This window comes from Crocodylus siamensis, chromosome 3 (assembly GCF_052110815.1).
Source record: "Crocodylus siamensis isolate JL-2025a chromosome 3, ASM5211081v1, whole genome shotgun sequence".
In the NCBI taxonomy this organism is placed as follows: domain Eukaryota; kingdom Metazoa; phylum Chordata; order Crocodylia; family Crocodylidae; genus Crocodylus; species Crocodylus siamensis.
In genome coordinates, this window is record NC_143397.1 from 175,677,131 (window position 1) to 175,689,817 (window position 12,687).

Here is a 12,687-nt window from a genome sequence, read left to right on the forward strand (position 1 = left end):
TAAACACCCCCAGGGTAGGGGCCAGTACCACTTCTCTTGGAAGCTGGTTCCAGACCCTAGCCGCCCTGACCGTGAAGTAGCACCTCCTGATATCTAACCTAAACCTACCCTCTGCCAGCTTGTGACCGTTATTCCTGGTCACTCATGGCGGTGCTCGGGGAAACAGTGACTCTCCCAATGCCTGCTGATCCCCCCTGACTAGTTTATAACAGGCCACAAGATCCCCCCTCAGCCTTCTCTTTTGGAGGCTGAACAGGTTCAGGTCCCGCAGCCTGTCCTCATAGGGCCTGCCCTGTTGTCCCCTGATCATACGAGTGGCCCTCCTCTGGACCCTCTCCATGCTGTCCACATCCCTCTTGAAGTGTGGCGCCCAGAACTGGACGCAATACTCCAGCTGCGGCCTGACCAGTGCCGCATAGAGGGGGAGGATCACCTCCTTGGACCTGCTCGAGATGCATCTGTGGATGCATGCCAAGGTGCAGTTGGCCTTCCTTACTGCCTCTCCACACTGCCGGCCCATGTTCATCTTAGAGTCAATGATGTCCCCCAGATCCCTTTCTGCCTCCGTGCTGATAAGACGGGAGTTCCCCAACCTGTAGGTATGGTGCCGGTTGTTCCTCCCAAGGTGCATCACCTTGCACTTGTCTGTGTTGAAGTCCATCCTATTCTCGTCTCTCGTCCGCCCACCCTTGTAACCTGTCTAGGTCTGATTGTAGCCTGTTGTATCCTTCCAATGTGCCCACGTCCCCCCACATCTTAGTGTCATCAGCAAATTTGAACAGGGTGCTTTTTACCCCCTCATCCAAATCGCTGATGAAGATGTTGAACAGTGCGGGCCCAAGGACTGAGCCCTGCGGAACCCCACTGCCCACGTCCTTCCAGGTTGAGAAGGACCCATCCACTACCACCCTCTGGGTGCGGCCCTCCAGCCAGTTGGCGACCCATTTGACTGTGTGGGTGTCTACACCACAGCCCCCCAGTTTCTTAATGAGAACAGGGTGAGAGACAGTGTCAAAAGCCTTCCGGAAGTCCAGGAAGATTATATCCACTGCTACCCCTGCGTCTAATGATCTGGTGATCTGATCATAAAAGGCCACCAGGTTGGTCTGACAGGACCTGCCACTGATGAACCCATGTTGGTTGCCCCTAAGTATGTAGTCTCCTGCTGGCCCCTCCTGGATGCTGGCCAGCATAATTTTCTCGAACAGCTTGCCTAAGATCGAGGTAAGACTAACCGGCCTATAGTTTCCTGGGTCCTCCTTCCTGCCTTTTTTGAAGATGGGGACCACGTTGGCCCTCTTCCAGTCCTCCGGTACCTCACCAGAGTACCACGAGTGCTCATAAAGTTGTGCCAGGGGACTTGCAATGACCTCGGCCAGTTCCTTTAGAACTCTAGGGTGGATATCATCTGGGCCGGCTGACTTGAATACGTCCAAACCCTCCAGAAGCTCCCTAACTAAATCCTTGCTAACCTGTGGCCCAGGTGTGCCTCCCCCGGGGCCCGAGGGGGGCCCAGCAGGGAGGTGGCTGTTCTGGTCCCTACTTAGGAAGATGGAGGCAAAGAAATCATTAAACATGTTAGCTTTGCTGTCTGGTGTAACGACCAAGTTACCCATGTCATCCTGCAAGGGCCCCACATTACCCGGGACCTTCTTTTTACCCCGTACGTATTTAAAAAAAGACTTCTTATTGTCCTTAATCTGGGAAGCTAGTCCCAATTCCATCTCTGCCTTGGCCTTCCTAACTGCCCCCCTACATCCCTGAACAACTACAGAATAGCGCTCCCTGGTGATGACCCCTTCTTTCCACTGGGTATAACCCTCCTTTTTAGCAAGGAGGTTTGATTTTGCCAGAGTTTGACAGAACTTAGGTAAGGTTCTGGAACCTGCCTACAAAGTTTCGTTTTGTTAAAATGACTCAAATGGCACTGAGATGTATATGATTTGTTAAATGGTTTTGTTGTTTTTCTTGTTGCAGGATCACTTCATTAGTGTGATCATTGAAAATGGCCATCTAGTGTTCAGGTACAAACTTGACTCAGAACCAGCAAAGGAAATTGCAAGAAATACAGCAGTTTTAAATGATGGAACATATCAACAAGTATGTCCTTTGAATAAACAAATGATCACATATTAAAAGTATCGTGAACTTCTGAAAATACATCTCATAATACCTGAAATCAATCACCCTATATTAAGCTATTCTGATGTTGAGGTTTGCTTTTATGTTAAGAGGTTCAGGCTAGATGGCATAAGTGTATGTATAAAAATGATAAGAAAATTAATGTTTATGCCACCCACTGTTCTGTTTTCTAGCAAGTCACAACTGGCAGAATAACCACTGAAAAGACTAGCCCTTTACAAGAATACTGTTTTATTTGAGGCTTACATTATTTGGCAGAAATATCAACAGTACTTTAATATTCAGTTTTGTATATTTTCAGACTGGCTCCAAGAAAATCTAGCTGATTTTTTTTTTTATACAACTGCTTAATTTTTTAGCTTGCTTACAGCTATTTTATAGTGCTATTTATTTAAAGTCTGCTACGACTAACTTAAGCAGATCCTTTGATTGATGCTTATTTTGGCCATAAATATTCTAAATTCTTCTGTTAAATGCATAGTATTCAATGATAAAATAAGGTTACTTAAAAATAACTTCAGACTATATGTATGTGCATGTGAATGTACGTATAAATTACAGCTGGGAAAAAAGTTACAAAAATGTGGGAACATTAGTTCAAATTTGGAAATGAGTTATGGGGGTGTCTATTTGTGCCTACTCTGGTATTCATCCTTTTTCATGTGGTTTAACATCTGTTTGATAGTGAGAATGTTTACATATGCAGCAAATTTTAAGAGAAATATTACAGGCTATACACAACAAACACACTTGTAGACTACTTACACAAGAAATCAAATTCTGAGTCACATTCATCCAATCATGCTGTGACTTAATGTGTCCAGTCAAAACAGCTCAACTTTTAAAATATCAAAAATTGAAAGCAGTGTTCAAAGTGTTTTCAGCAATTGATAGGCTGAAATGTGTTTGCCTGAGACATTAATTGAATCATTGAGAGCATCATCTTAATTTGTAGAAATAATGACCTTTCTCCAGATAATTTGCTGACAAAAGACTTTTTTTGATGAATAACCTATTTACTGTGAAAAATTCACCCTGCCAAAAAAGATGGGACATGAGTATCTAACTACAAGTTTTACTGTAGTGATAGAGGCTAGAATTTATGAGCACAATTTTACAGAATCCACTTCATAAAAACAGTACCTCTCCTCAATGAATGCATCTATATTTGGTGCCCAGATTTTTCCAATTAGGACAATGATTTCCTGATTTTATAGGTGCCAAACACCCACAAGTCCCCTATTACAAATGAGCAGTAGGTGTTCAGCACCTTTGGGCACCTACAGACATGCAGCAAGGCTGCTCCAACAGACTGTAATTACTGTATGTCAGAGCAGACTCGATAATAATTGAGTTTGCTGAAGCATGGTAATTACTGCACTCCAGTGGCTCCAGCATCTTGTGTATTAGCATCTCTGCACTGAAAAATGGCAGTGGGGGTGTTTTAACCATAGCTCATTCCATGAGCTTTAGTTAAAGAACTCCCACCACCATTTTTCAGCACAGGGACGCTGATACATGTGATGCTCCTGGAGCTTTAATGAAAGCGGCTCTCTGGGAGCCACTCTCATTAAAGCTCCCTCTCTCCCCACCCCACTTCTGGAGCATGTCTGTAAATGCCCTTTGACTTTGATTCACAGTGAACCATGACCATGAGTAGAACTAGTGTTTCCTAAAGGGGAGGTGTGGTACATTGCCTCTCAGACAATGGAGGGGATATAGGGGCAAAGTATCACTGGAACTCCTGGACTAGCAGAGGGTATGCACATGAAGGGGGTACCCATCCGCTGCTACCTCTGCTGTTATCCCTGGCTGATGCAGCCATGGAGGGAGGACTGGAGTTGCTCCTACCCCACTCCAGCCAGGGCCTGTGGGCAGTGGTTGTTCAGGGTACTAGGCTCAGCAGGGGACAATGGTGATGGCATGCTGGTTACTGCTTCCAGCACCTGCTCCCTTTTCCCCCTTCCCCCTCCCGCCCCCAAATTCACCCCACTGACTGGGAGCAAAGCTGGAAGAAGGAACCTGTGTGCTGCTGCCACTATTCCCAGCCAAGCCTGTCACCTGGGTGCAGCCTGCAGCCAGAGTGGTTCTGGGGGGGCCCCCACTACTTGTGTCAGTCAGTGACAATGGCAAGTGGGTTTCTCCTTGGAGCGCCTGCTCCCAGCCTGTGGGAATCATGGTCGGGGAGGATCAAGGAGCAGGTGCAGAAAGAGGAAACCTGCCAGCTGCCATGGTTGTTCCCTCCCAAGCCAGAATCCCCATGCAGCTGCTCTCTGCAGTCCAGGACTGGAGTGGGACAGGAACAACTCTGCAGCTCCCCCTCTACCTGGGTCACCTGGGGACAGCAACAACAGCAGAAGAAAGGGGATGCAACCTCACCACTGCAAAACCTCCCACCTCCCCCAGATCTGCCCCAGCCATAAAACATGTCAGTATTCAGACTAGGCTTTCAAATTTGTGTGCCTACACTGGGAGGTAATAGATTCTGGTAGAGAGGACTGGAAGTCATGAGATCTCTGTTCCCAGCATTGGCACTGATTCAGACTATAATACTTCCCACTGAATCTCCTTTGCTATAAGATAGACAAAATGATACTTCCCTTCTTTCAAAATTGCTTTATGGTCTGTAAAAAGTACCAAGCTTTATTATTCTACTTTATTCAAGTGCTAGACCACTGAAAACAAAAGTCTTCATAATGTCCTTCCTGTATGCATTTGTTACAGGTAAAAGCCCACATTCTGCTCTGTTACACCTGCATAAATCTAAATCCATTTCAGTTACTCTGTATTGAAGCCATTATTAATAAGAAACAAGAGTAAACCCTGTTTGTGTCCTACTGTGTTTGCTTACTTAGCATGCTAAATTATCCTTGTTTCTTTTGTGTACCCTAAGTCTCATCACTTTTCCATTTCAGGTTAAGTTGTTCATCATTACGAACAACAAATATGTTGCAATTAATTCTGATATAAAAGTCAATGTAAGTATCTTCCAATTCAACACATACTACCTGGGAGGACTTCCATCTTCTCTACGGGAACGGTGAGTTACTATAATGAAGTCAGAAGGCCTTTTTGTGGCATACGCGTACCTGCCAGTAATGTCAGTAGGAGGTTTAGAGAAGAATTCAGTAAGGCTGGGCTCACACTGTATCTTGCAGTTGATAAGTAAATAGCCAGTTTCTAATAAAATGGTAAAAATCTGTTAGTTGTAAAAAATAAAAAGCACCCCAGCTTTTTGCTACTTGGAATGTGCTACAAAGACAGGATTTGACATTAGAAATTTGTATGCAATTAGAATGCATCTCAGAATCTGCTGTTCTGTAATAGCACAGTTGAGGGAACAGATCACTTGACTTTTTCTCTCTCAAACCAGCTTTAACATCTCCACACCTCCATTCCGTGGCTGCATGAAGAATGTGAAAAATCCCAGGACTGCATCTATAACTTTTGATCAGACTGTTGGTGTCAGTAAAAAGTGTTCAGATGATTGGAAGGTAATTTGCAGTTACTTTTTAAAATATTTATTATTCATAGAGATTAATGCCAGAAAGTAGGGGTGCACCAATAGAGATTTTGGGGGCCAATACCGATAGCTGATATTTAAGAAGGCATATCAGCCAATACTGATCTGATATTTGATACAACTGCCTCCAAGTGGTAAGTCTGTTGTGGTGGAAGGGGAGGGAGGGCGTGTAGGGGGGCAGATCAACACCCCTGTGCTGAACAAGGGAGGGGGCAGGCATTCCCCAGGGAGGCGGGGGCATGGGACAGAGACACAGCTTGTGGGGGGGGGCAGCTCCTGCTGCTGCTTGCACCCTGGGAGAGCGAGGGGGGTGTTTCCCCCAGATCTGCACAGGGCAGGTGTGGTGGGGCCTGGAGCCAGCACTGCACAGGCCACTTCTCGGTGGGGGCTGGGCTTGGAGCAGGCACCAGTGGCACTGGGAGGGGCTGCAACCACCCCAGATTTTGCCGTTGCTTTGCTCCTAAGCACAGCCCAGCTCCATATCCCACTTCCCAAGCGCTGCGAAGAGCTGAGGCTGCGCCAGGCAGGTAGCAGCAGTGGTGCTGGGAGCAGAGCCGCAGCAAAATTTGGGGTGGCTAGAGCCCCTCCTAGCGCCACTGGTGCCCTCTCTGAGCCCAGCCCCTGCCAAGAGGTGCCCCTTGCAGTGCCAGCTCCAGCCCCCACACTGCCCCCTGCCTGCCTCACACAGATCCAGGGCGCACACCCCCACCCGCCCTCCTGAGGTGCAAGCAGCAGCGGGATCCCCCGCCTCCCCCCACAAGCTGTGCCTCCATCCCACACCCCCATCTCCCTGGGGAGCACCTGCCCCCTACCTACCTTTCCATGGGGGTGTTGATGTGCCCCCCCATGTCCCTTCCCTGCCTCCTTCCCTTCCAGCTTACCAGCTGGAGGCAGCTTTCCACACTGCCAGCTCTGCTCCATGCTTCACTGCAGCTGCGTGCAGCACAGGCGTTTATTGGCCAAATTATTGACCCCATTGGGCTGACAACCGATACAGAAAATTTTCTTTATATCAGTACCAATCCATATCGGACTGATGTATTGGTGCACCTCTACCAGAAAATGCTATGGAATTATCTAGTCTCATGTCCTGTACAACACTGGCCATACTAAAGCATAGGTGGCACTAAAGCATATTATCCAAGTATTAATCCACTCTTGACTAGAACATTTTAAGAAAGGGAGAATCCATAACTTCCTTTTTTTTAAGTTGATTCTGGGGCTTAATCACCCTCCCTGTTAAAAGCCTGTGCCTTATTTATAATTTAAATATGTGGCTTCAGTTTCCAGCCAGTGGCTCTTGTTTTGCCTTTTTCTACTAGATTAAGGAGCCTTTTAGTACCCCATATTTTCTCCCCCTGAAGGTATTATATCTTGTAAGCAAGTCACTTCTCAATCACCTTCTCAGTTTCTCACCAAATGAGATGAATAGTGTGGATGGATAAGGGTTTACTTACTGAGGATCTTGACTACTCCTGTCACATCTGTAAGAGGTTACATAGGCAGTCGCTTTCCAATTATTCACTCTGTCACTCAGACCCTCTAAATCTGTATGTTCTCCCTGGCTTTCACAACTCTAGGAATACAAACTCATTTCTAGAGTCCTATGCCAAAGCCACTGTTCTTTCTGCTTTACACAGTGAGTGGAATTTTTTTACAATTTTGTGAATGCCACCTTTGTTGATCGGAGAAACCACTTCCTGTCAATTGACTCCTCCTCTTCCCCTGCCATTGAAATTAAATGTGCTCACCCTCTACCTTGGGGATTGATGAAAGGGAATTGAATCCAAGTTTCCTTATCGCAATGCAGAGCACTTTCACTTGGACACTAAGCCTGTCTTCTTGCTTTTACTCTTTGAATTTAAATTCTGCTATGATTTTTCTTGACAACACAGACAGTAAATAGAGTAGTGTATCATACTAAACAGGCTTCACCTCTTCACATTGGTTCAAATCAGAGTAATGTCAATGAAGTTATTCTACTTGTTTTGCCTTGAAAACTCAACTACTCTAATTTTCCATTTTCCTTTTGTAAGCTTTCAGTTAGAACCCATTCATACTTATTAGCTCAAAATAGAAGAATTAAAGCCCAATGTCATCATTTACTGCTGAGATTAGCAAAACAAAAATACATTAAAACTTTTATCTCTTTGCCTTGTAGCTTGTGAGATCTGCAGCTTTCTCTAGGAACGGAATTTTGAGTTTGAACGCCCAGGACTTTCCATATCCCAATGATTTCCAAGTTGGATTTGGCTTTCGTAGCTTGACACCATCTGGAAGGTTACTATATTACAATTTTAGGGTACGGAAAATGTTAATTATGGAATACTTGGTCAGTTTTGTGTCCAGATCTGTTTGAGTATTTCTAGTAGCTTACTCAGCTATCTAGTTTTTCCACCATCAAATTTTAAGGGGAAAAGTAGCTGTTATATTCATCTAGTCCAGGTTCCTGCATACTACTGGCCAAAGAACGTCAACCCAGTAATTTCTGCACATAGCTCATAATTTCTGTTTGAGCTGTAGTGTACCTTCCCAAAAGATCTCTGTTGGGATAATAGTTTATACACTACTAAACTTCAGCTGTATGCAGAAATGGGTATGTATAGTTCATGCTTTTGTGCCCAGTTTTGGAAGCTTGGGTGATCATGAAATGGTGTCTGCTCAGTCTGGTTGAAAACTTTCTGATGGAATATTCCTCTATTTGAGAATACTGTCTTATCAAAATACAAATATTTCGCATACAGAGAGGATGTGATTTTGGTGACAGGCTGACAGAAAGAAGACATAATTCAGTCAGAAACAGACTATTTGGTTAGAAAGTTTTCAATGAAATATTTTTCCCAGGAAAATGCTAGTTAATTGAATCCAAAATCATTCAAGGAGAAGTGTCAATTTTGACAAATTTCTCATTTAAGTATTTTTTTAAATTCAAAATTGTCCAAATTCAATTTTAAATTGGCCATTTCTACATGAAAAGTAGTTTCCATTTACCAACCAACCAAGCCTATTTACCCCACTAGGTCGTGAGTAATCCTAGGCAGAGAGATTTTTGATAATTTCCTTGATAATACAGTGACAGAAGTGATTGACCTAAAGGGGCAGTGTGGGGAAAAAACACCTGGGTGCTTGTGCTCTGGGAAGAAAAAGAATACTATTCAGATAGCCAGGAATTTAACCTCCTACCACTGTTAAAACTCTGTTTGAGTAAAATCACTAAGAGGGTTGCTATGGGGAAAAAACAGGTTGGCAGTGGGAGGAAGGCAAAACTGGTTTGCCATTTTGAATTGCATAGGACTCTGGGACTAGTGCAGGGGATCACATTTTTTTTTAATTGAGAACTAGGTTCATGGTGATCTCAGGAAACTGGAAGCACTCTATGTTTATTAATGATTTTGTATGATTACATCTTTTTTAGAACGATACACTTAAAGTTTACTTGAAAGATGGATTTATAGTCGTAAGCATGGCAGATAAGGAAAAACAATCCAATGCAAAATATGAAGCTGGTTTGATGCATTATGTGTCAGTAATAAAAACTGGTGACAAGTAAGTATAATTCCTTAATTGATTTTAAATGGAATGAAAGCTCAGTTAGAGACTAGAATTTTGATTAGACCTTGTGTTAGTAATAGTTCTTCTTTTCATGTCCTGTCTGAGACAGATATTTAGCAGAATTCACAGATTCATTAGAATCTGAAAGGGCTGCAACATGAGCGCTTTTGTTACGGCTGTTAAGTACACTGTTAAAACTTAATGACAAATTGTGCTAACAGTGGATATACAAATTCTGGAGCAAGAGGATAATTTGCATCCTAGTTCCCAATGGTCTGCTGCTGCACATCACAGCAGTACTGAGGTTTTGAGCCGACACACTGGAAAGTCAAGACCTGGTTTGCTCCGTCTGTCTGTGTGTAAGAAGGTCTGTCTGCGTGTAAGACGGTTAATCAGTTTGCTCCATTATGATAATGAAAGACTTGAGTTTCTACTAGAAGGGTATTTATATAAACAGAGTGTGCTATAATGAGTTTGGATTATTTATTAAAACTGTGATTATTAGAATGCGCTGATTTCTACAGGATTGTATAAAATGAAACTAGTACTGCCTAAAAAGAAGCTTCTGCATTAAAGCCTTATTTTAAGTATAATGTTTTCTGTACAAGAAGTGTCTAACTAACCGAGTGCACCCATTTCATTTTAGCTGAAAGAGGGTGATATTCTGGCCTCTTCACAGTCAATGGAAGTTTTATGATTGATTTCAATGGCACCAGGATTTCTCCTGCTGCATGTATGGCCATAGTCTACTCTCAGTATACCATCTTAAAAAGGGAGAGATTCTGTAAAACTTAGTGAACCTATGCTGGTTTAAGGCCTAGGGATGTAGGAGAGTAAGGCCTTAAGATCCACCAAAATTAAAATCTCACAGGAGTGCACATTCACGTTGGAGTTTTCTTCTTTATAAAAGGCAGATATTCATTTAAATGCCTTGAGCACGTTTTCCATGCTTTTTTTACTCTTCTTTTTATTTGTCTTGTTTCAGCCTAAAGCTGGTGTTTGATGACCAGCCTGTGTTGATGACAGTGGAACGTCTAGGAACATCTAGATTAAGCCAACCTATACAATTGGGTGGAGAGGACTTTGAAGGTTGCATCTCCAATGTCTTTATACAAAGGTACTTGACCTAGGGAAGTTTGCAATTTAGACATTTAGGCTGTTTTCCTTTCTGACTGCATCATTATTTCTTCTCACTGATATGCATTTTCTCTGTATGCATAAAATCCAATGGAACATGACACATGCACTTTTTTATTTAGCCAGCTAATCAGTTTTGTCCAGATGTAATGAAATCTAAAACAGATCCAGATACAAAATTGACCACATATTCCATAATTAATATTTTTGATATATTTAGAAGCTCAGTCTGAATTGTATGACTTTATTAGAAATGTATTTAAAAAGCATCATTCTATAGCTATCAGTTGAATATACTATAAGGGCCAACATTTTCAAACACTTATGCCTGTATTCTGTGCACCAAAAATAAGTATGTGGCCAGATGACTTCATAAGCAGAGTATTTGCATGTGTAAAACAGACAATTACGTAAGCCTTCAGGCTGGATGTGCACTAAAAAATGATTTCACATGTCCTTTAGGCACATGTGTGTCAGGACATCAGCAGTGGGAGGCGTAAAGTGAGTGATAGGTGCATTGAAAACAGCAGCCAGTAGCATGCTGCCCTGCTCTTTCTCTTGTGCCCCCTCATTGCAACCACTGATTCTCACTGTTGAATTGGACTTTGGCAGAAGTTGCTGGCTATTGCAATCAGCAATGAGGATAAGGGGCAGCTGCAGCAGGGGAGTGAGAGAATATTTCTTGGCACAGAGCAGGGAGGGCTGAGACAATAGCAGGCAGCTTCGGCTGAGCAGGCTGAAGGGAGTCACTGGTTCAGGGCACAAAACTTAGTCAGTGGTGGCTGACATTCAGAGCTGTGTTGATTTGGCTAAAAAGCTGCCAACTCTTGATTTAAGCAACCAGGGGTACTTCTGCAAACACCCAATTGCTCATTTCTCATGCCCATTTTCCCCCCCCACACAAGTATTTACCTGGTGGAAAATACATCTTTGCATGTATATCTAAGAAAAGACATTTGGCCCTCATTGTAGTTTCTGTCACAAATGTAGTTTCACCTGGGCTCTGCTTGCTTTTGCTAAGTATTACTGAATATTTGGATGTGCATGCACTATTTCTGGTTTGTATATGTCTTCCTTAAATCTTGGCTTTAGCATTGTGAAGCAAGACAATATGCAAACTAGCCCCTCCATCCATCTGTGAGCTGAAGAACCCAAATCTGGAAAGTTCCCCTTAACCGAAAAAAAAAAATCTGTATGTGTGTGCATGTATTTACATATAGGTAGTGTGGCTTACCCTGATAGAGAACTGGACTGGCACTGAGGAGACTGCCACTCACCTGTTGGATAAAGATAGGCAAAAAATGTCAACTCCCTGTGTTTCAGGTCCCCAGTCTGTAAAACGGGGTAATGGTACTGACTTTTGTAAAATGCTTTGTTATATGCCAATGAAAGGGGCCTCTCCATCATCATCATTATCATTCTTTGGGCTTCTGTACAGTGAAGATTGTTTTAAGGGTTTTTCTGACAACCCAGTGGCACAATAACAGCCTGATAGCGTTTAGCACTACAGCAAGTCCTATTTGAGCACCATAATGACTCCTCCTCTATCATACAAGTATTTAACAAGTCAAATATTCCTACTGTGATCAAGGAGGTTTTGCTCTACCTGCACTGCTGTATCCCAACTCCCTTTCTCAATTGCAGACCTTTTTTTAGAAGCCAGTAGGCTTCTAAATTCAGTCAAGGGTGAAATGGCAGTAGTTCACCTCAGTAGTACAGCTGTTATAATGACAGGAGGCTTCAGGCAAAGATTTCAGAGGACAGGCTACTTTTAGCTACCTCAGTGTGCTTACCCAGCAGGTCATGTAGCATATCTAAGGAAGGGTTTTGGTTTGTTTTTCCCAAGAAAGCTGCTCATACTTTTAATCAGGTGTGGCCCTCCACTATAGTTTGGGCTACTTCACTGTATGATCCATACTAACTAGTATCAGTTGTTAGGATTTCTCACAGATGTCACTCAGTAACACTAAGTATATTAATTCTTATGACAATAACTGGATGTTCCTGTGGCCAAGACTTAAGGATCAGTAGTATAAATTGTAGTATTCCCACCAGTTATGCAAATAATTGGAGGGGAGGGAAAGATACTGTCAGTTCTGAAAAATCAGAAGTATTTCAGTTTTGTCAACTTGCAGTGAAAATATTTCAGAATGTTGGTGATTAAAAATAGGTTGATCAAAGTATTTTTTTCAGTTTCAAATGTTTGAGTAATGTTTATTATTTTTTAAATGAAATTAAAGACATTTTTAGTGGAAAGTTCATGTCAAACTGAAAAATCAAAGCATTTCCTTTAAAAAATGCCACAATTAAACATTTGACATTTTGGAAATATT

General features: G+C 42.9%; 1 protein-coding gene across 1 annotated transcript in view; it reads left to right on the plus strand.

Moving 5' to 3' along the window:
- Window positions 1-12,687, plus strand: part of LAMA3 (laminin subunit alpha 3) — a 209,840-nt gene that overhangs the window by 183,309 nt on the left and 13,844 nt on the right. Inside the window, exons 64-69 of the mRNA XM_090039823.1 lie at window positions 1,978-2,100; window positions 5,058-5,182; window positions 5,516-5,636; window positions 7,827-7,967; window positions 9,081-9,211; window positions 10,203-10,334. Coding sequence (XP_089895949.1) covers window positions 1,978-2,100; window positions 5,058-5,182; window positions 5,516-5,636; window positions 7,827-7,967; window positions 9,081-9,211; window positions 10,203-10,334 — 773 coding nt within the window. The remainder of the gene's footprint in view (window positions 1-1,977; window positions 2,101-5,057; window positions 5,183-5,515; window positions 5,637-7,826; window positions 7,968-9,080; window positions 9,212-10,202; window positions 10,335-12,687) is intronic.